This window comes from Thunnus albacares, chromosome 22 (assembly GCF_914725855.1).
Source record: "Thunnus albacares chromosome 22, fThuAlb1.1, whole genome shotgun sequence".
Taxonomy (NCBI): domain Eukaryota; kingdom Metazoa; phylum Chordata; class Actinopteri; order Scombriformes; family Scombridae; genus Thunnus; species Thunnus albacares.
Window position 1 is genome coordinate 19,794,729 of NC_058127.1, and position 21,324 is coordinate 19,816,052.

Genomic DNA, 21,324 nt, shown 5'->3' on the forward strand with positions numbered 1-21,324 from the left:
TTGCAATGAAGAGAAGTTGTTTTATTGTCTGAATTACAAATATAAAAGATACAAAGTAGGAAAAAAAAAAAACGTAATAGGTGCAAGTACAGTATAAATGGCTTGTTGCAAGTTTTCCCCAGAGAGGAGAGGAAAACTGGTACATACGAATAAACAGTTTCAGTGGTGGAAACATGACACCTTCATACATAATGTGACATTCAGGAGTGAAATCCATTCTGACTTTTCAAGATCAGTTATACGCCAATATAAATGAAAACACACTAGTGTCAGTATTATTAGTGCTATAGTCTTAACTTTGCAAATATTGGATACAATTACCTGAGAATAGCGACAAGCAAAAGGGAAAATAGAGAACGCTGAAGTTGGAATGAGAATAAAGTAGAAAAAAAAGCTTTTCTTGATGTGTTATCAGTCATGGCTTTGGGCCAATGGTATGCTGTTTCAGGCCATGAGGAGGCGGTGCACTTTGTGCAGCTGCTGCTGTGATAGGACGAGGCGGTGGACTTGTTCCTGTCCGTGTGTGCAGGGAATGGCAACGCGACCTACAAACACTGTTCCTCCCTGCTTCTCTTCCTTGGCCTAGGAGACAGTGCAAGACAAGATTAAGGACATTTTTTTTAAGAGTCATGGAACTGATGGGATTTGTGTGTGTACTGTATGGTGGTACCTTAACAAAGGAGGAGACTGGGAAGGTTGCAAAGTCAGAAGAAGCCTTCGCTCCAGGCTGATATGAGACCACATGTTCAGCTACTTCTCCCTGAGACAGAACAGAACGTTTGAAAAACCATTTTCATCTGATGGACATGGTAAGAGGAATATAATTTGATTCTGAAGTTGTTACCTTGAGTTTGTCCAGAGCGTCGCTGAGATTCTGCAGTCGAGCGGTCTGCTCCAGCAGCTGAGCGCTGGCACTAACTGGAGGAAACACATGAGAGGGAAACAAGAAAATGAACCAGATCCCACTTTTGAGAACAGCTGGAAACACACACACAGGTGCAAAATACATCTTATATATCAGGTTATTATGCACACACACCTGTTGTCTTCCCAGTAATGTCCACCACTTTGACCTCTGAACTCAGCTTGAGCAGGGTTGCAAGCAGTTGGTCGGTCCTGCGATAGATGCCTGTGTTTAGTCCCTCTGGTGGCACGGAGCTTTCCTTGGACACCTGTGGCAGTTTGGGGGGGCAGAGTGGAGGTAGGGAGGCCAGTTGGGCTCTCATCTTCTCTGCCTGGAAAGAAAACATACTCTAGTTGAATATTACCAGAGTTCAGACAACCAGAACAGCACCGTAGTGTAATAATAGCAAATCCAAAATCAGCAGGTTACCTTTAGTCTGTTGTTTTCATTCTTGAGGTGTTTAATGCCCAGTCTCTGAGCTTCAACCTGCTGCCTGAGGAGAGGGGAGTCCACCACCTGCACCGGCCCTGCCAGGGATGGAGGCAAACCTATCGGAAATAATAGACATTCAGTCATTATTATTATTACCTGTTGAAATCTATTATTTAAAAACTTACATAAAGTGCAAATCAGAAATCACTAACCTCCTGCAGATCCCTGAACAATTGAGGCAATTCCAGAAGCAGGCGAGCCTCTCAGGCCTTCGATGGTCATCTTTGATTGGTTATTAATGCGTTGCTTCAGCTCTGCCTTCTCTGCCTCCAGCTGGTCGATATCAGCCTGCAGAGCATCCATCGTCTCCTCAAATTCCCTGAGGATGTGGGATAAAGGCGGGTGAGTGAGAAGAAGGTGACAGAAGTAGTTTTCGACAGAACTGAGAGGAAAATAAAAGGTGTAAGAGACAAAGGCCAGATGAGAGAAAGATTTTTAAATTCGTACTTTTCTTTCTTCTTCAGCAGCGCGAGGTTCTCGTCCAGTTTGGTCTGAATCTTCTCCACCCGTTCATCTGCGTCTTTGGTGGAGGTGTCCAGCTTCTTCTCCAGCAGGCTCAGACGGACACTGGCTTCACTCAGCTCCTCACCCTGCGAGAGAGAGGTATTTATGTACAACAGCAGACTTCTCAGATGGAGAGAGGGGGAATTTTTTGTAGGTGTTTGCTTAAGTGCGTTACCTTGATCTTGAGGGATTTCTTCAGCTCCTTGATGACTGTTTCTCTGTCTTCCAGTTTAACTCCCAGACCTTCAGCGTCGGTCATCTCGGCCCTGACAGTGGCTGCTCTAGTTTCCACAGGAGGAGTCTGAGGACGAGGGGAAGAGGTGACAAAGAGCAGAAATATTTCAGTGTCTGAATACAATGTCTTGATACATCAATGTGAAAAAGTTACGGCGTGCAAATACCTTGCCCTGAGGTTTGTCGGCATCATACTCTCCTTCCTGCATAGCTGTAGCCATCTTGTTCATGGTAGCGATGACAGAGCAGCAGGACTGACGCAGACACTCTGGACCGTTCAGGCCATGAGAGCCGTACACCTTGGTGGAGAAAAAAAAGGAGCAACCTTAAACCAAATTATCCCTGTCCACGTGTTCCAAAACTAACATTTAACAGTCTTGCAACAATGCCCTGAACACAAAATACTTGTCAGCAAAAGACTTGAAATTGCTCCTTGTTCATGTATCAAGAGGATCAGGCAAATGGTATGTGATTATTCACTGTGACACTACCTGCTCCACAGCTTTGCAGGCAATATCCTCTAGTTTGAGAGCATTGAGCCCCTCCTGTTCAGCCAGCGGGGCCACCATCTGAGCTCCAGCTGCAGCCACCTCCTGCAGCACTGCCACCACGCGGGTCAGCTGCCGTCTGCACTCCGTCAGAGTCTCAGACACCTGCCAGACGAGACATGTCATGTAAGTAAGGCAAACATATACTGCAGCTTAACCATGTCTGTTTTTAAGCCCACTTTGAGCTCTAGTGTCATACAGCCGTTGTGTGTGTCATCTGTGTGTTTGTTCATACCTGTGGTGCGAAATTGAGAGCCGCTGGTACCCCAACTACATCTGTTCCAGGCATGCGGCGGCGGATCTTCTTACAGAACTGCCTGATATCAGAGCAGGAAGTGTCAAGGTCCTTCAGAAGCACAGCGAGGCCAGAGCTCTCCTGACCTGCAGTCAGGAACGCCCGCAGACGAGCGACCTCCACTCCCATACAGTCCAGGGCACTCTGGGTAAACTGGAGGTGAGAGGGTGAGGTGGGTTAAGTTTACACAATTTTTTTATTAGCCACATACTAGGAGAGATGCTGTAAAATCTTTAAATCTACAGGAAATGACATCATTGAAGAAGCTTGAAGTACCTTAATGTGGTCACCCAGCTGCACTGTGCAATCTTCAGTGTGATCTGCCAGATGGATGCTGTACAGTTGCTAGAAGAAAGAATAAGAATGAGTAAAACATAAAAACATGCAATTTTTATTTGTTGTAACTGCTATTAACACTGAGTGGACTGAATAGTTTTAGGAAGTGTGGTGATGCAGTAGGTATGTAAAATCACAAATGTTCTTGTACATAGTAAAGCAGATTATGGTGTTAACAAGGTAGACTTACTCATGATTTCAGTCTTTTATGAGTAAGTTCTTCAGTGTAAAACCACATGTTTTTGTTACCTGGTAGTACTTGATGGCCTTAGTCAGGGGTTCCACCTGAACAGTCTCATCCAGCTGGTCTTTATGCAGCAGGTCGATGAAATAGTCCAGAGAGCGCTCATGGAAGCTCATTTCAGAGTAGAGTGTGCCCATGCGCTTAAAAACCTCTACGCTGCAGGAACTCAGAGCCCTAGAACCAGAACAGACGGATCCATTTTGTTATAATATCACAGCAGCAGATTATAATTACTCTAAATCTGAAGAGAACTTATATTTTTTCATTTGTAGAAAAAAAAATCTGCTTTTATTGCCGGCAGCCTTGACACAATTCTTTTATTATGAGTGCTGAAGCTGCAGTTCTTACTGTTCATATTTGTGCAGGGTGGCCTGCAGCAGGCTGAGGGAGTACACCAGCCCTGAGGCAAAGCTGCGTTGTTCTCCTGGAGGTCCCCTGAGCCCAGTCCCCTGGGCCAGGTTCCCGTTTAAGTTAAACTTCTCCTGGGCCTGTTTACTAATCAGCTCAGCCTTCAGGCACAAGGACACAAAAAAAAACATACAGAAACAGAAGTTACAGAAACAGACAAAGCCAACAGGAGCTCACATACAGTTAACAGAGATCAGGATTAGACACAGTCAAAGGATTTAAAACGGTTTCTTACAAATGCACCTACGAACACACTCATCAACACAGCCTCATACCTTGCAAATGAGCCTAGGGATGAGCAGGAGCACCAGTATGCAGTCGTGGTCTCCGCCGTGACGGAGGAAGGAGTCTGGCATGAAGGAGGTGAGGAGGGATACCTGTCTGTTCGACTGAGCCACTTCCATTTTCCTCAGCTCCATCTCAATGGCCTGGAGAAACAGATTATTTGTTTTACATAAGAGAATGAAGGACAACAAGTGCATTGGTCTCAAAGGTGTAAAACCACCATGAGTCATTATTCCTAGCAGGATAACAAATGCAGGTCACCAACCTTGGCATAAGCCTTGGTCTCTGCAAACTTGATCTTGAAGTCAAACAGCTCTGCAGGAGGTTGCTGAACCTGTTCAGCGTTGGCGTTCTGCTGGCTGATCAGCTCTCTGTTGGCCTCCTGATACACACACAAAAAAAAGCAAATATAGCATCAAGGCATCCACTTGCACAAAATGTAGGCCCAATGCTTCCCACATCCCTACAAATATCATCTGCTCTCTCTACCCACCTGTAGGCTGCTGGTGAGCTCTCTGTATTTGCTGATGGTCTGCTGGTAATCAGCTACAGTCTCCTGTGCGGCCTCCACTCTTTTTTCTGCCTCTCTGACCTTCGCTGCACTCAAGTCCAACTGCTCCCTCAGCTCCATTTCCGTCTCCCTGCAGTTCTCCTGGAGCTCATCATTCATCTCGTTGATCGCCTCCTATTGGCGCAGAAAAAACACAAGAATATTGTAAAGGTTCTGCAGTTGTGACTGTACTCATTTTTTTCCCCCCAGGAATTCACATTAAAATGGGAATCTACATGTGAATACTTCATAAGTCTGGCTTGTGTTGGTTAGAAAACAGACTTTTCACTGCAATTAATGCTGAAGACTGGAATCAGAAATGCAGCTGCACTGACCAAATCAGTCACAGTTTCTCTCAGCTCTCTGACTTTCTCCTCCAGGTCGAGGTTCCTCTCTGTCAGGGTCTCCACCATCTCTTCTGACCCCAGAGCTGCATCCACCTGGTATGTGCACACACAGACACGTATAGGTACAATTAAATTCTGAGATGACAAAAATATGAATAATCCTTGTTTCCTCTAAACTTCTAAAACTTTTACTTTCTGCATTTGACTTGTTTTTTTAAGTGTCAGTCAGTACAGTGTAACCTCATGAAAGCAGCATCAGAGTCATGAAAACATCTCTTCTTGTGTGCCCCAAACTTTACCTGCTCTTTCAGTTCATCGATTGTGGCCTCCCCTTGCTTAACCTCCTCCTGCAGTTTTTCCTTCTGGGTCCTCAGAGTCTCCAGCTCAGTGTTCTTCTTCTCCATCTGCTTCTGCAGCTTCACATGCTCCTGTTTCTCTGATGCAGACAGGTCACGCATCCTGAGGAGGAAAAGGGGAAGGTTAAAATAAGATTTTTGACTTATTTGCAGGTTATTTATGTTTTATTTATATTTGTAAAGTGCTGCAAGGATTTCTGTGTAGTCATTCTTTTCCACAGGTTCCATTTTGCACCAGCAGCTAAACTGAAAGCTTTTGGGAGCTACTGAAAAATTAACAGCTGAGAAGAGGTTGCTTTATCCATGAGCGTCTTCTCTCCTCACTTGTTTCTAAATTGTAAAGTTCCTACATTTGGCCCCGAAATACTTACAGATTTGACATTTTACTGACCTGACCAAAGCCTCCTTAAGTCTGCCATTCTGCTCCTCCAGCTGTTTGACATGGTAACTTGAGGCGGCTCCATCTGATCCTGCAGGACAAACAGAGAGTGAATTAATAAAGGAGAGACATGACAAGAAGGAGAGAGATATAAAAGAGGCCTTGGATTTGGGAGTAGAGTACAAACCTTTCTCTGATATCTCATGTCTAAGGATCTCCAGGTCCATGGAGAGCTCCTCCACTTTCTCCTTCAATGAGTCCACCTCCACTTGCAGTGACTCGGCCCGTTCTTCAGCCATCTCTTTGTCCAGTGTGGCCATCTCGATGGCGTCTGCAGTGTCTGACATCTCTTCCATGTAGCGGTCCTTGGCCTCCTGTGCCTCACGTGCTTCCTGGGAGGAAAAAAAGTCATGTATGATGGTTCAGTTTCCTTGGTTTATTTGTTCAAGTTACGGTATCACTTTACCCTACAAATTTGTATTTATATGTGATCACCCTTAGTCCTGAAATTCAGGTCTTTTTTCAATTATTTATAATTTCTAATTTAATTATTACTACTTTATTTTATTATGCACCTTCTTGGCCTCCTTGAGTTGTTTTTGCAGATCGGTCTGCTGCTCCTGCATTTTGGTCTTCCACTCCTGAAGTTGCTCCAGCTGGATCTTGTGTTTCTCGAGTTCCTTTAGTTTGGCTTTATCCTCAGTCCGCTTCATCTTCAGCGTCTCCAGCTTCTCCTCCAAGTCCTTGACCTGGGCTCGCAGTGACTCCTCTTCCTGAGAAGGTGGAGGGAGAGGAGAGAAAATGGGAGAGCAAGCAAAACAGGTCAGTAAACTGAACAGATCCTGCAGCTTAAATGCGCTGCCTTTAGGAAATTTAAATGATTAGTCGGACTTCCATTTATTACCAAAGGTTTTATTTTCCAAGCAGTAAGGAAACCTATAAAAAACATTGACCAAGTCCCATCACCAAAACCCAGACCAAGATGAGAAATGTTAATTTCACTGCACCAAATTAATTTGCAACAGTTTCCTAAGTTAAGTGGCTTGAACCTTTAAAGAATACAGAGCGCTTTAACAGCAACTCCTGCCAAAAACATTATATGGCAATGTAGAAAGATTAATCCATTATCTCCAAACACAATGGTGGAATTCTATATTGCATTCAGTGACAGAAAGTTAAACCATGCCATAAAATCCAACGTGAGGACTTAACAATATCATATTAAAGTATTGAGAAGATGTGCTGAGGGAGGTTTTACCCTCCGATGTCCTGAGTTTGTTAGTAAAATCATGCCGGATATCATCAGCATGCATGAATCCATTAGAAAACTCTACCTGCTTGGACATGGACGGTTCCACCTGGTCAAACATTGACAACACGGATGAAATGGAACAAGCTCATTAAAACGATGAATATGATGGAAAAATAAAAACAAAATGATGGAGATGAAATGTCAGACTAAACACCTTCTGGTAACAGGTTTTTTGTGGGTAGATTTCTTTAGTTCTGCTGACACTAAAATTGGTTGTTGTTGTAATTGCCGGTGACCCACCTTGCTTTGAGCAGCAGGGCCCGGGGTTGCCACTGCTGCCGGCGACCCGCTGGGCTGAGGCACGACAGGGGCCCCCAGTGCACCCTGGTGGGAGGGCAGGCCCGCCTCACTGACATCACCGGACAGAGAGGACGACAGACTCTCACGAGACGCCTGGCAGAAGAAGGTATTGGTGAGAGGGAGAAGGGGTAGAAGAGAGGAGGAAGTATTGGGGAGATGACAGGAGAAAGGAGTGGTGAGAAGTGAACAATCTTACAGACTAGAAGAACTTTACACAGGCTTCATTTCTATGGTGCAAAGTATTTAAATTTCAATGTAAAATCCAAATGTCCAAAAAAAAGTTATTCTCCCACAGTGCTCAACTTTGATTAACCCAGTAGAAGAGTGAACATCAATGCAATGTACTTCCTGACTTCATGTGTCTTCATAGACCAAACATTTCACCTCCCCAGTGATTTTTTTCCCCACAAGACACCACTTTGATTTAGTTTAACTGGTAAAGCTCTGCATCTCATCTGAGCCACGAAGGACAAATTCACCCATTTTCAGTGACCAAACGTTTCACCACCGCTCCCTGTGAGGTTCCCGGATGTAATAGAGCGTACCCTGAGCGACAGGCTGGGGCGGCCGGCGGAACGTACCAAGAGGGAGGGGAGGGAGGTGGCGGGGGTGAGGCGACTTGGCGTGCTCCACTGCCACAGTGTTATCATGGAGACTGTGTTAGGACTCTCAAGGGTTATTTGTAAAACTCAGCTGCAAAGTTAGCCTGAACCTAAATTTGATTATAGTTTTAAGGCAAGTTTCCATCTAATTGGAAAGAATTCACAATATTTGACAAACATTTTACTTTAAGATTCTCAAGGGATTAATCATGTCTGTAGTCCCATTACCTTATAACATTCATAGCATCATTAATGTGTCTTTAATAGCAGTTAATTGACATACACCTCCACCGAGTCACCACCAAACCACAATCCCATTCAGTCTATTTTAAGAAAAGTTGAAATAACCAGACTGCAGACAGCAGCCCGCTGCTTAATCTATTTCTAACATGTGTCTCCTCTACTGTAGTTTAAGGATAAGTATATGCTTCTTATCATACTACACAAAAATGCATGGCCTTTGAAAACATTGCAAACATCTGAAGTCGTGCCCTTGACTTGCAGAATGAACTGCAGTTTCAAATGAGACTGTTTTGATGCCCTTTGACCTCCCCCGTCTGCTGTGCATGAGCTCACCTTGGCAGAGCGGCGGGTAGAGGACTTGAGGAGAAGAGGAGGAGAATTGCAGAGAGAAGAGATGGACACACACGCGCACACACACACACACACGCACACGGATACGCGCACACATGCGTCCAGTGGCGTAGCAAGATAAGAGATTAGCAGCACATAAGAAGCAAACCCATTGTTAGTTTATATTCACTGATCATAGCTTTGAGGGCTGCATGCAGCATTTACTGCCATCCTAAAGAATAATTATTCTTGGTGACTTGAGCCATAGGAGCAGAATAATAAATGTGAACTCATGCAGAAATGTTAAAACTTAGTTATGAGGACAAGAGCCCAAGAGGAATGACAAAGACATCATCACGACAACCTTGAAAGTGTCAGAATTGTGGCCTCAAAATGTTTGAGCATGCTGGATGCCTTCACGAGAATAAAAATAATAACTTGAATAAAATAAAGTGAGCAAACAACAATACATCTGCCGTACAAAATGGGAGTGTGGTCAAAAAAAAGCAAGAAATGATGACATCTATCTGTACATCTTCTGTGCAAGTGTAAAAACATGACATAGAAAAGATGAGCTGCCAGTCAAGTGCGATTAATCAAGAGGAGAAGGCAAATAGCTGGATTTAAATATTTATACCTTCTTAACACTCGACGGTATCTGCAAAAGGTATTCAGAAAAACAAAAATGAGATTTCAGTCTAAAAGTCAAGAGGCTAAAGAAAAACTCATAATCCATTGTACCGGAGAGAAGAAAGGAAAACGATATTAGTACGTAAACAAAACACCTCACTTTTCTCAGTGTTGGTTGCCTACCTGTTTGGTTGTTTTAGGAGTCTCGGGAATGTCTGGCAGGGAAAAAAAGAGAATTATTATTATTATTTATTGATATTAATATTTACTTTTAGGTATTACATTTCAGACACAGCTGTGGTCCATGCTTACCTTTTTGTCTGAGTGTCTTGGTAGTGCCAGACTCAGGAATATCTGGTGAGGTAGCAGTGGAGCCGTCTTCCACCACCTGGATCTGCAGAGAGTGACAGAGACACTTAAACCATGAGGGGTGTGATCAGGATAACATGCATACGGGGGCGGTATAGTTATAATAATGCATGTTTTGCATTAATTATATTTCCTATCTGTCTGTTGTCATGCATGATCATTTTAAACACATTGAAACCATGACACCTCCCACCTTTACAACAGCATGTCAATGACTGAAATTAATATCAGCTACTGACATGACAGGAAGCTATACACCATCATCCAAACTTCATGTGCACATCATACATTGGTCCTTTTCACTAACCTGGGACTGTCTGACAAATATCCCATGATTTTCCTCACAGGTGAAGTAGCGTTTCCCCTGTACGGTGCCATCGTTCTTGCCTTTGGCCTCATCCAGTATGACACCCACCCATTTCCCGGAGGCAAAGAGGGTAGCACCGATGTAGGCAACAGTACCACGCTGACCCTTTCCTGTCACCTCCACTACCGAGCCAATCTAGAAGAGGAGGAGTAGAGAGAAGAGGATAAGACTCTGTAAGTCATTACACACAAGGTGATAGTAATTCATTTCTGTTTGTTCTGTTCTTCCTTCTTCTTCATTTCTCATCTCTGTATTGAAAATTGACCTACCTTTGGAGGTTTACCACTCTCTATGGTTCCTCCGCTGCTCATTTTGCTGATCAATTGGCTGGTCAGCTGGAAGATTGGGGGAATACAGAAGGGGAGAAGGAGAGGACCAGTGGAGAAGGATGATTAGGTCATTACATATCAGAAAACCTGTAGTTTAAATGTAATAATTCCTCAGGAATCTGATATGTGAAATCTTAGTCTTGGTCAAGTAGATATGATTTAGTAGGAATGCAGGGGCAAATCATTTTTAATACCGTCCACCGGGTCACAACATAATTGTGTTATGTATCACCAACTGATTTCTTTACTGGAGAGAGTGGCATCGCTGTGCCCTATAATTCCCCCTTTTCCAGCAATTATCAAGAGAAGTTTAAGGAATCAAAAATATTCAATGACAAGAGACTCTTAATGCCGCGGAGCACAGCAACACACTCATGCACCCAGTCATATGTTCCCGACCACAATAGGCTTCCTAATAAACAAGCTGTTTCTCTGCCTTTCTCACACAAAGACGTTCATTCAGGACAAAGTAGGACTGCGGTAGAGTGTAATCCTTTTATGGGGCAGTAAGGACATGTGAATTCACGCGGCCTAACAGTTTTCATAAATCACAGGGCAGAAAACTAGATAGAAAAGGTTGATCACAGCCCTGTGATAGAAGCTGTAGCACAGGATTTTATTATTTTCAGAGAAGGTGAGGTGCAGTTTTGCAGAATCCTCTGTGTGGAATAAATATTACTTAAGATTAATGGGAACAAAAGCTTGATTATGGGTCAAACGTACAGTCGGTAACTTCATCTTCTCTACAGGTTAACCAAGAGTTACCTTGAAGTTACCTACCAATGAAGACACAACATGCAGCGAGGTGAATCTTGCATCCATTGTATGGTAAGTGCCACAAATCCTTTCTTTTTTTTAAAATAATTTTTGCCATAGGAAATATATAGCAATAGCTTCTTCTGATGAAGTGAACTGATCCAAATTACTACTGATGCACTAAATAGTATATCAAATATTTAGTGTCCATGTTACTTACCCGGGGGGTATACGAATGTCTCCTATTCATAGCCATAATATCAAGTTAAGATGTTTACAACTCCAGTACAAAGATACAATTCCAGTGCTGATTTTTCTCTACATTCACATCCCTTCCTCTTTCCCAGGGTGAGGAGAGGACAATACACGGCTGTAATTTCAGGGAGGGATCAAAGTAGTGCATCACAAAACGTCACCACAACGCCGATTTGAACTGAGAAAGGGAGGGCAATATCTCGCTGTTGTGTCTCCCACAGGAGCTACAGACGGATGCTTGATACTTGACATACCGCAGCGAAAATAGTGATGAGGTAATCAATTTACTGCTGTACGTGACTCGCTATATTTATATGAGACTCGCAGTGGCGATGTGACTAGCCTAGACTAGTCATGATTCCTGCCTTTGACACAACATAAATTATCCTAACACAATCCTTAACAAAGGTTAACAATGAAGCTTTCTCAATCAAAACAATAACCAGCTGTCAAACAGTAGCTGACTTCAGATTTTTCTTCCACCAGGTACCGTTAGAAGGCCGTTGCTGCATTAATTCAATGATTTAGCTTTACATTCTGATGAAGTATATTTACATAAAACACAATATATACAATATTATAAGACCCAAAGCAATTTATGTTTAGGGCGTAACGTTAAACTAGCCACGTAGCAAAATGTAGCTATAGAAACAATAACATACAATGAAGCTAATATGCCTGCATTCTCTGCTTGAACTACTTTCAAACTACTACTGACAGCTTCAGGTTACATAAAACGACTTTAAAATAATAAAGCTGTGTGAGCTGACTGTCATAATTTAAAATTAATCTACATTAACGAGCTGGTTAGTGGTAACAGCTAACGTTAACATTGGCCGGTTTAAGTTATAACGTTAGCAAGACGCAAGGTCATAGCTAGCTACTTATGAGAAGCTACAGTTGAATAGCTATATTTTGTCACTTACCTGGCATACACAGTAATTCGTTTATTCAAGTGTAGCTCCTAGAGATGTTCCTACAGATAAACAATAATCCTCTGTTATTATCTTTTGGCTGCCTAGCTTGGAAATCCGGTAGTCTCTTCCGTTTTTTGACAGGTCACGTCCGGTGGCCGAAATTTTTTTTCTAGGATGGCGATGTCATGACCCGCCCTACTCTACCTCTGATTGGCTTATTCTGATATTATTACCCTAATCCTAACCAATCTAATTCCTCATACATAAACATAACCAATCCAACCAACGAAGGCAGTGAGTACTAGCCAATCAGAGGCAGAGTAGGGAGGTTCATGACTTCGCTTTCCTAGGGAAAAAAAAAATGGCGTCCGTGGCCTGACAGGACAAAGATTAGCGCCCCTGGTGGCTCAGTCGCTTATCACCAGCTGACCATCTGGGCTGCAAATTTTATTTATTTATTTATTTATTCTTTATGAGGTTTTCATGGGGGGTTGCCATCTTCTTCTCTTTGAAAATATAACGAATAATGTCCATTTTTTGTTGTCTCATAATATCAGTATTGTTACTGCAACTGTGCTAAGAGCTCTAAATTACAAAAACACTCAACTTGGCAATATTTGTCATAAATTAGACATGTAAAGCAAAATGTACAGGAAAAAAAGGAAAAAAAACTATGGGAGAGATACGTATTACCTTGAATTCATGGGCTTTTGTTTTTACTATTTGACAGAATTTACACAGAAATCTACTAATAAAAAGCACACTGCAAAGGACCAGACCATAAGCAATTCATTAGTTGTTGGTTTATTGAGATTTTAATTCAGATATGAATGAGGAGGATGACTGGGCAAAACAGTGTCTCAAATATAACAGTTTACAAGAGAGACAAGTGTCAGATGTGTAGTGTCAGAGTTACACAATAAGATGATAACATCAGTTATACATCTGGCAGGCTTCACAAATTTACAACAATTTAATGATTTAGGCAAATCATGCGAGTATCTTCCAAAGTAACAATCGTTTTTAGTGCAAAATTCTCTCTTTGTGATACTAACTAAATGTGCATAATAAATTCACAATAAATAAATAAGTAAAAATATTTTTGCAAAAAAGTAGAAATAAATATGGGTAAATATACCAACATGAGAAGTTAATAAACATAACCTATTTTATTAGGAATATTAATAATGAGATCTTTATATTAGTGTGGATTTGCTGCTTTGTCTGTTTAATGTCATTATAAATTCAATTTTTTTTTTAGTTTTGATTATTGGTTGGGCAAAAGAAACAGTATCAAGATGCCACCACTTTGGATATTTCTCACTGTTTTCTGACTATTTATAGACTAGAGGATTAATTGATTAATAAAAATATTCTAGAGATCAATTGATACTGGGAATATCAATGAATGCATAATTTTTATAGGAGGTATATAGGATTGTTTTGGAAGTATAGGTTTTGTCTTTTATCAGAGGAGAAAACTAAGTGGGTCTTAACTAAAAGCTGAATAACACAGGTCCAGTAAACAGCTTTTTTGAAACAAGTATACAACAAGTTTACATCACCTTGTGTATACAACTTGAGTCTACAATCACAAATATATATAAAACTAAAAGAGTGAGAAAATTAATCAAATAGAACCGAGAACAGACATTTCTTTCATATTCAGTGTATCTAAACAATACATTTTTTCCAAAGTAATCAGGAAAATAATGTAAAGTGAGGTTAGAAATGATCAGCAATAAATCGTGACAATTCATGTGTCCTCTGTCTTGTGCTGCGGCCCCTGGATGCATTGACGTGTAATTAGCCAGAGGCCCACGCACAGCCGACCAATCAGGCGGCGGAGGAGAGGCTGTGCTGGACCGGCTGGCAGACACACCGGGCGGGGACAGAGCTCCGGCCGCAGCTCAGCCCTGTGGCGCTGACAGCACTGACTGGACCAGACCTGTCAAACCTCACCACCCCGTCTGTTTAAAGCAAGGTAGAATCTTTTTTATTATGTATATGCATATTTTATTTTGATTTATAGTAACTTTTACAACTCTCAACCCTTTTAAAGTTTTGCCGGCTATTAATTTTGTCGCTTTCTGTACTCCCGGCTCGAGAGCTTTCAAGCTAGCTAGGATACAAAAGTTGTCTTCCGGTTGTGACTTTCAAAATTAAATCTTGTGTAAAGACAAGCTTAGTACAAACTCTTCTCTAAATCGCTGTCGTTTTATTGTGAAGGCTAGATTTATTTGCTTCCGGCATTTTGATCGCGTTTCCTGGTTACCTTGACGACTCGCTGTCCCGGAGGTGGCAGGAGGATTTAACTCGATATTGCGCGCTGTTTACCGGCTTCTTTACAGTCTGTGGCTCTAACTGAGTTTATCGGGAGCTTCTAAAAGCAGTTTTTGCTCATACATATGAACAAGACTGGAACACATCATCCAAACAGTTTGGTCCCGATGGAGGGTGTGGAGTCGAAGTGTGACACGTTACGTCATTCATAGTTTCACTGTCCCGTCTGTTGTCTGCGCTGCAAAAAGTAGCCATATATCAACAAGTGGCCTGAACTCCTCTAATACCGAAACCTAAATATTTGTCTTGCAGCCATCAGGGTAAATCTGTCGTTCATTTCATTTGTTTTCTATGGAGCTTTTTTTTTTTAAACTTTCTCCTTCATACCACGACCATATATATCTTCTTTAATAGCCTACATGTATTTAAATTCTTTAATTCAAGGCTTTGTAGACCGAAAGGAGCTAAAACTGGATAGCAAACAAGTGTCTCTTTCCAAACATAATATTAACACTTAATGCAAAATTGATGATGGACTTTCCTGCAGTGCGTGCAGAGTTGGATCTGGGTTTTGAGGGTGTGTCTCCACGTCCACCAGAATTGATATTTATCGATATAGCCGTGTGATATCACCTTTTCATGGACATATATGGCTCAGGTTTGTATATTTAAACGTAACATTGTAAATTCCTCTGCGGGGCGGTTTGGCTTCAGCCAAGCTGAAAACTGAAAGTGTTTGTCTGCAGGGGGAAGGAATGTGCTGGCTGTACAACGAGGGAAATCAGTAACATCTTGAACTTAAAGCACTTAAGTGTCTGTCCTAGACTTGAAAGATGTGTAATGGGTACAAAATCCTTCGTGTCCTGAAAAATAAACAAGGAAAAATTTCAAATGGAGTTATATTATTGTATCTGGGACACATTATAGCAAAGTAACTATACATAAAAACATATTTCCCCCCTTTAAAAACTCTAAATTTCTCATTGTTGTTGCAACCTGTTACAAAATTTAGACTGAAATGGAAATGGAAATCTGATCAGCAATTAATACAAACTTGCCTAACCAGTCCGACACTGGCACTAAAGGTGAACTCAGGTTAAGTGTAACCTAATGGGTTTGATCATAATCATCATCACATTTTCAAGAAAAAACAAAATGCTTTTATCAAAATGAGTTTGACATGAAGTGCAATGGGTTGGTTCCACTGGATAGTCTCTATCTCCACCAACTAATCTATCTCTGCATCAGTTTTATTTTGTTTATTTACTTGCTTATCTATAGAAATGCTTTTTTTTTTTTTTTTTTTTTTTTTTAGATGGCTGACGTTGAATTGGTGAAGAAAATGCTTCGGGCTGTCCTCCAGGCCAACAAGGGTGGAGTGTCACTGTCCCGTCTGCAGTCAGAGTACAAGGAGCTGACCGGGGAACAGATACCACATAAACAGATGGGACACAACCACCTTGATGCACTGCTAACCAGCATGCCCTCTGTAGTCCGCATGGAGCGCAACCGCTCTGGAGAGGTGTGTGTATGGCTGGTGCAGGATGGTTGAGGGATGGATAATGTGTACACTTATTCAGCCATGATTACATAATACTTTTCCTTTTTCTTCTTCTCAAATGCAAAGCCTTGTGTGAGCATTGATGATAACAGAGCTTGGTAGGAGCAAGGATCATCACATCATTATACATGCTATGCAGCAAAATGTTTTACAACAAAGTGCAAGCATCTGATGTGTGTTAACTAACTAACCTGAAGTAAGTAAGCCGGGACAAAATGAAGTAAATAAATGCTTTGCTTTCTCAAAGAAGAAGAAACTGAAGAAAGAGCTAAAAAATTAAAAATGTCCATTAAACAGTGATACTCACTGGCATGTTGACATGATTGTTGGAAGCTGAGAATTTGAAAAAAACTAACAAAAAAACTGGACTAGTGCTTCAGAAAAAAACAAAGAAACTTTTAATTAATTTTTTAAATAAATAAATTCAGGATCTGATGACAGCAGGTTTATCAGTAAGTTGCTACATTAAGATACTAGAACCAGATTTTTTTTTACTATAATTTCCTGCCATATGCTGATAATAATAATTTTGTCTCTATTGAGTGCTGGTGTTATGTGGCTAAATTCAAATATGCTTGCATTGGAGAACCCCGCAATACAATGTAGCCATAATACTATTTGCATAGTTTGGATACCTGTCACAACCAAAACTTGTAAAACAAGTTCATACATGTGAAACACACAAAGGTAATTAACTGATTATAACTATAATGATCAGAACCACAATGGAAATAAGTCTTAGACTTAATTATGTTGTCCTAAACATAGTTGTGTGTAAGTTAAAGATGCCCTGTGGAGTTTTCTTGTAAACAAAGTTTCTGTTTACATTCAGTGCTTCTCACCAAAACACACTGCATGTATCTTCAAGATTTAACAAATTTTTTGAAGGCACGTTAAAAACATCGTAAAACATATGTCAAGCCAAATTTTTCAATATTGAAACCTGCATTTTTACGTTAATGTTTACTTGCTAACTTTCTGCTTCTTCATTGCCTTTTGTTGGCGCATTGCTGTATTTCTTGGCACATTACCACTACCTATTGATGAGAGGAATAGTGTGACTCCATTGGCTACGTGCGCTTGCATGTGCGTGCTTGTGCTCATGCTCAATACACACAAAACAGGGACCCACTCGTAGAGCATTGCTCCATAGCACTGCTAGTGGTCAAAAACTCCATAGGGTACCTTTAATGTTTTCCCTCCCATGATGTCAAATAAACTAAATTAAAAAATAAGTCAACATAGCAGGTCAAAAGTATTAATCTTTTATTGCTGATGGGGTTGCTCTTATTGACATCAGTCTGTCTACTCTCCAGATGGTGTATTTTGCCTCAGGGTCCAATGAGACGGCCCATGTAGCCAAAGTGGTGGCTCGCCAGCGCAGCTCCAAGAAGACAGGACGACCCCACCTGGTCAACACGCAGATGAGGGTCAAACCAGCCGCCCCACTCGTCCTCAATGGTAAGATTTGATTGGGACAATAATAACTTGGGACATTTAGCAAGCACAAGCTAAATACGCAGCAATTTTTTTCATGTTAGCATTAAGATAGTTGTTAATTAATATGTTTTCACCACACTCCACAACTATTCTGGTTACAGGGAGGCTTGTTTTGGCTAAACAACTAAATTCCAAGGAATATCAGGTTATGGAGGGTTTGAAAATTTACATGTGACCTTTGTGCTTGTGGGATTTAACAGTTTCTGCAAAACAAGCAGAGAGCTAATACATTAAGTAATTTAGGTGAAAAAACGGCAAGGTGATGGTGTGACGGTATTCAGTAGGAGACTTTAATCCAATTTCACAAGCTGCACATACCACCTGTAATTTTATAGACTCTCCCTTTTATCAAACTCTTATGGAGAACACACAATTAGTTCTATTTTAGCTCACATTTAGCTTTATCAAATTACACAAATGTTTCTGGCTGACATTAACACAGTCACAAGGTAGCTTCAAATCAGTGAGGTATTGGATTAAATGTGATTACAGTTACTGTTTAAATGGAAGGATTATACATACAAATCTACTAAAGCTAATTTAAAATATCAGCTGGAGTTGTACTTTTTATTCTTAAAAAACCTCAGCAGGCAGTTTCCTCTGTTAGAAGTGAAAATAAACATGTACATTGAAAAGATAGAATCATGAACAGTCTGGCAGCTCGGTTTTTAGCACAGTAGCTGCACAGCCAGACAGACTGGTGTTGGCTTTCATGTTTGTGTTGAACCATTGGATATATCCAAGCACTGGAATAGTACAATACGTGTTTGTAAAGGGCTTGTGTCATTTAAATGTGAATGAAGGAATACTTGGCCATAAAAAAACAAAGACAAACAAAAAACCTTTGCACAAACATGTTTTTGGGTGAATAACAACATTACCTAAGTGCTGCTGATATGAGTATAGAGATAGGATTATTTTTAATGAAATAATGTTCAAATAGGTGCATCTAAGATCACACATTAGGACATTATCTTAAGAAAGAAAGATTAATAAAGGCATTATAAGGCTTGGCTCTTTGGTGGTGTCAAATCTTTTTTTTTTCTTCATTATGATGATCTAATTGCATGGTAAAACATAGTGACAAACAAATACTTGTCTGTCCTGTCACTGTTAAATTGTCTGTCTCATCATCATTTCATATTTTCCTTTTAGAATTTATAAGTAGGCACATTTTGCCAACCAGTTCGTGCTGGTTAGAAAGCTACTGTAGCTGTCTAGAAAAACAGAAAAAGTGAGAGAATATAAGAGCTTGGTACAGTTTGTAGGATTTTTGAAGTACTGAGATCATGAGTCAGATGCCTTCCTCCCCCAAACACCAAAATGTCTGATTTTTTTTAAAATGACTTAGATGATGTAAAACTGAGTTAACTGTTCACTCATGCTTTTTGGAAATTTTACACACTTCTTCACACTGCCAGGAACACATTTCTGGTGGAGAAATAATGATTTTTTTATGTTCTGACCTAAAAGTAGTCAAATTTAAATGTATTGATTTGGTCTAAAAATATTCACCAAGTGTTTTTAATTGTAGAATGTAAACTCCCCACAGGTTGTTGAAAAAACCTGTGAAAAATGAAAAAAAAAAAAAACAACCTCAGTGTCCTCAATGGTATTTACAGCCCTGCTGATAAAATGGGACAAATAACCTATCTTGCTGATTATTTCCTTGGAAATTACTGTAACAATATGCTAACTAACACATTTTTACTTAACACAATATGAGACTGATTGAATTAATCACATCTTGTAAACTATGGCCTTCCTTCCCCCATAGCTTTTCCTGGCCTCTTTAACAACCTTAGCACAACTTCAATTTTCGAAACCTTTTCCAGCCTTCTCTTGAGACTGATGCCACAGTGCAGCAGTACTGCAGCAGTACTATGTAGTACTATGACAGTGCAACAATAGAGAGTTGCTGTCTTTGATGTATCCCGAGAGTTTGTGGATGAACGAGTGGCCTGTTTTAACTGTTGCTCCGTGGAGACCTGCAGTTCCTGCACCACGAATATCACACACTCACACATAAGCAGATGGGCAGATACACAGTGTTCAGGACTGTGCAGGTGTACCAGGTTCATATGCATACAATGGTTTCAGTTCAATCACCTCAGACAAACACACACATATACAAAACACATACTAGACTTTCACACACAATCTTTCTTCATCTTTTTCTGACCTTAGTTACCGTCTGAACACACACACCCATAATAACAACAATATATGCATTCACACAAACATTTTCCACACATGCACACACGCACTTTCTTTTCTTTGACCTATTTGCAGCGCATTCACCTCCGCTAGAGTGTGTGATGTGATGTTGCAGAATATTCTCAGAGAGTCAGAGGAGGAAGTGGGAGGTGGTAGTGCAAGGAGTTGAGAGGAGGAGGAGAGGAGAGAGGGTCGGAGGAAAAGAAAGGCAGAGAGATGGTGATATGTGAAAGAGAGAGGGGGTGGACAGATGACAGGGAAGGAGGGAGTCAGAAAGAGAGAACGAGGGAGAGTGGGGTGGGCTGTTGAGATTTGAGGCTAATGCAGCCTATAGCAGCTGAGACTCAGCTGCAAGCGAGGAGCAGCTGATTCACAAATCAGCCTCTCCATCTCTATCTCTCCCTCTCTCTCTCTCTCTCTCCCCATCTCATTTTCTCCTTCACCACCTGGGATTTTGATATTCAGGCAGAGACAGAACACAGACTGTGTGTCCATGCCGGTGAGGTGACGCGGCGTCTGCTCTGAGCATGTGTGTATGTGTGTGTGTGCTTGTTCTCGCCTATATTTGCATGTGGATGTAAGCTAGTGCCTGCCTGCATGTGTGACTCTGTTTGTTCAAACGTGTGTGTGTGTGTGTGTGTGTGTGTGTGTGAGTGTGGAAAATGTATTGATTAATTAAGTAACTGGCTGATGTATTAATTGATTGAATACCAGTAGCTGATACAATATAAGTACCATATCCAAACTGAAGAGATGGAACAAGGGAGAAATTAATGAGATTTAGAAACAGAAAATCTCTTATTGAAAATCTTATTGATCAGCTTTTAAGAGGCAGACTGATGAAGCAGCTTGTTGTTGTTTTGTTACTGGAAACATTCAATGAGATTTTTCCAGAAGAGAAAGGATGAAAAAAACAGGAGTGTTAGGGAGAAAATACTAGATCTCACAGAGGAAAAGGAGTGAAGAGAAAAGAGGAGACAGTAGGAGGAGGAAGTGAAAATGAAGAGAGAATGTGGGAGTGGAAATGACTAAGGGTTATGCATGACAAGGTATAATGGTGATGTCATTTAGGGGAAATGTGATGTCATGCTGGCCATGCTGAGTATGTGTGTGTGGATGATGTAACATCAAAATGACGAGGGGATCGACTGGTAAGTGCTGTATTAGGACATTAAGACTCTGATTTCTATTCTTTTCACTGTTCATACAGTAACTACAGTTACTAGGCTTTGTAAACATATTAGAATAATCTGGCTACTTTGTATTAAATGTACTATATGTAGAGTTTTCTACAAAAAAACTTTGTCTAGGGTAAGCACATAGCATTTGCAGTTTGGTAGTCGTGCAGTAGTATGCTCTTTTCCAGCAGTGCCCTACTTTATATTCACATAGATACTTTGATTCACCCAATTTGTTCCTGTTGCAAACACAGCCTCCTCAATTGTGTTGTTATAGGGAACATACCATTTGA

The 21,324-nt window shown here is 40.9% G+C and overlaps 2 protein-coding genes across 17 annotated transcripts in view; one reads left to right on the forward strand and one right to left on the reverse strand.

Annotated features, from left to right (window-relative positions):
• Positions 1 to 12,446, reverse strand: LOC122973729 (dynactin subunit 1-like). 7 transcript variants are annotated; one of them, XM_044341444.1, is made up of 32 exons: positions 12,302 to 12,446; positions 10,305 to 10,370; positions 9,976 to 10,170; positions 9,612 to 9,693; positions 9,483 to 9,514; positions 9,307 to 9,327; positions 8,673 to 8,696; positions 8,040 to 8,126; positions 7,435 to 7,587; positions 7,217 to 7,240; positions 6,458 to 6,655; positions 6,070 to 6,274; positions 5,895 to 5,973; positions 5,447 to 5,606; positions 5,136 to 5,240; positions 4,744 to 4,935; positions 4,516 to 4,632; positions 4,241 to 4,393; positions 3,906 to 4,066; positions 3,563 to 3,731; positions 3,254 to 3,322; positions 2,918 to 3,130; positions 2,626 to 2,787; positions 2,302 to 2,433; positions 2,076 to 2,201; positions 1,844 to 1,986; positions 1,549 to 1,715; positions 1,334 to 1,452; positions 1,040 to 1,235; positions 845 to 918; positions 671 to 760; positions 1 to 582 (listed from the first exon to the last, which is right to left on the reverse strand). In XM_044341444.1, exons 2-32 carry the CDS (start codon positions 10,344 to 10,346, stop codon positions 445 to 447), a joined length of 3,828 nt encoding a protein of 1,275 aa, XP_044197379.1. In that variant the 5' UTR covers positions 10,347 to 10,370; positions 12,302 to 12,446; the 3' UTR covers positions 1 to 444. The 7 variants fall into 7 exon arrangements, with proteins under 7 accessions (XP_044197379.1, XP_044197380.1, XP_044197382.1 ...); XM_044341445.1 differs by lacking the exon at positions 9,307 to 9,327; XM_044341447.1 differs by lacking the exon at positions 8,040 to 8,126.
• The window catches only part of tdrd7b (tudor domain containing 7 b), a 25,960-nt gene continuing 14,760 nt past the window's right edge, over positions 10,125 to 21,324 (forward strand). For 2 of the 10 annotated variants that reach the window (XM_044341452.1, XM_044341456.1), the window contains exons 1-4: positions 10,125 to 10,208; positions 11,114 to 11,192; positions 15,891 to 16,097; positions 17,453 to 17,597. In XM_044341452.1, the coding sequence (XP_044197387.1) occupies positions 11,160 to 11,192; positions 15,891 to 16,097; positions 17,453 to 17,597 (385 nt within the window). In that variant the 5' untranslated portion in view covers positions 10,125 to 10,208; positions 11,114 to 11,159. Of the gene's footprint in view, positions 10,234 to 10,406; positions 11,193 to 11,224; positions 11,651 to 14,102; positions 14,277 to 14,578; positions 14,896 to 15,129; positions 15,234 to 15,890; positions 16,098 to 17,452; positions 17,598 to 21,324 lie in introns of those variants that run through there. The other 8 variants (XM_044341458.1, XM_044341460.1, XM_044341453.1 and 5 more) reach the window with 8 other exon arrangements.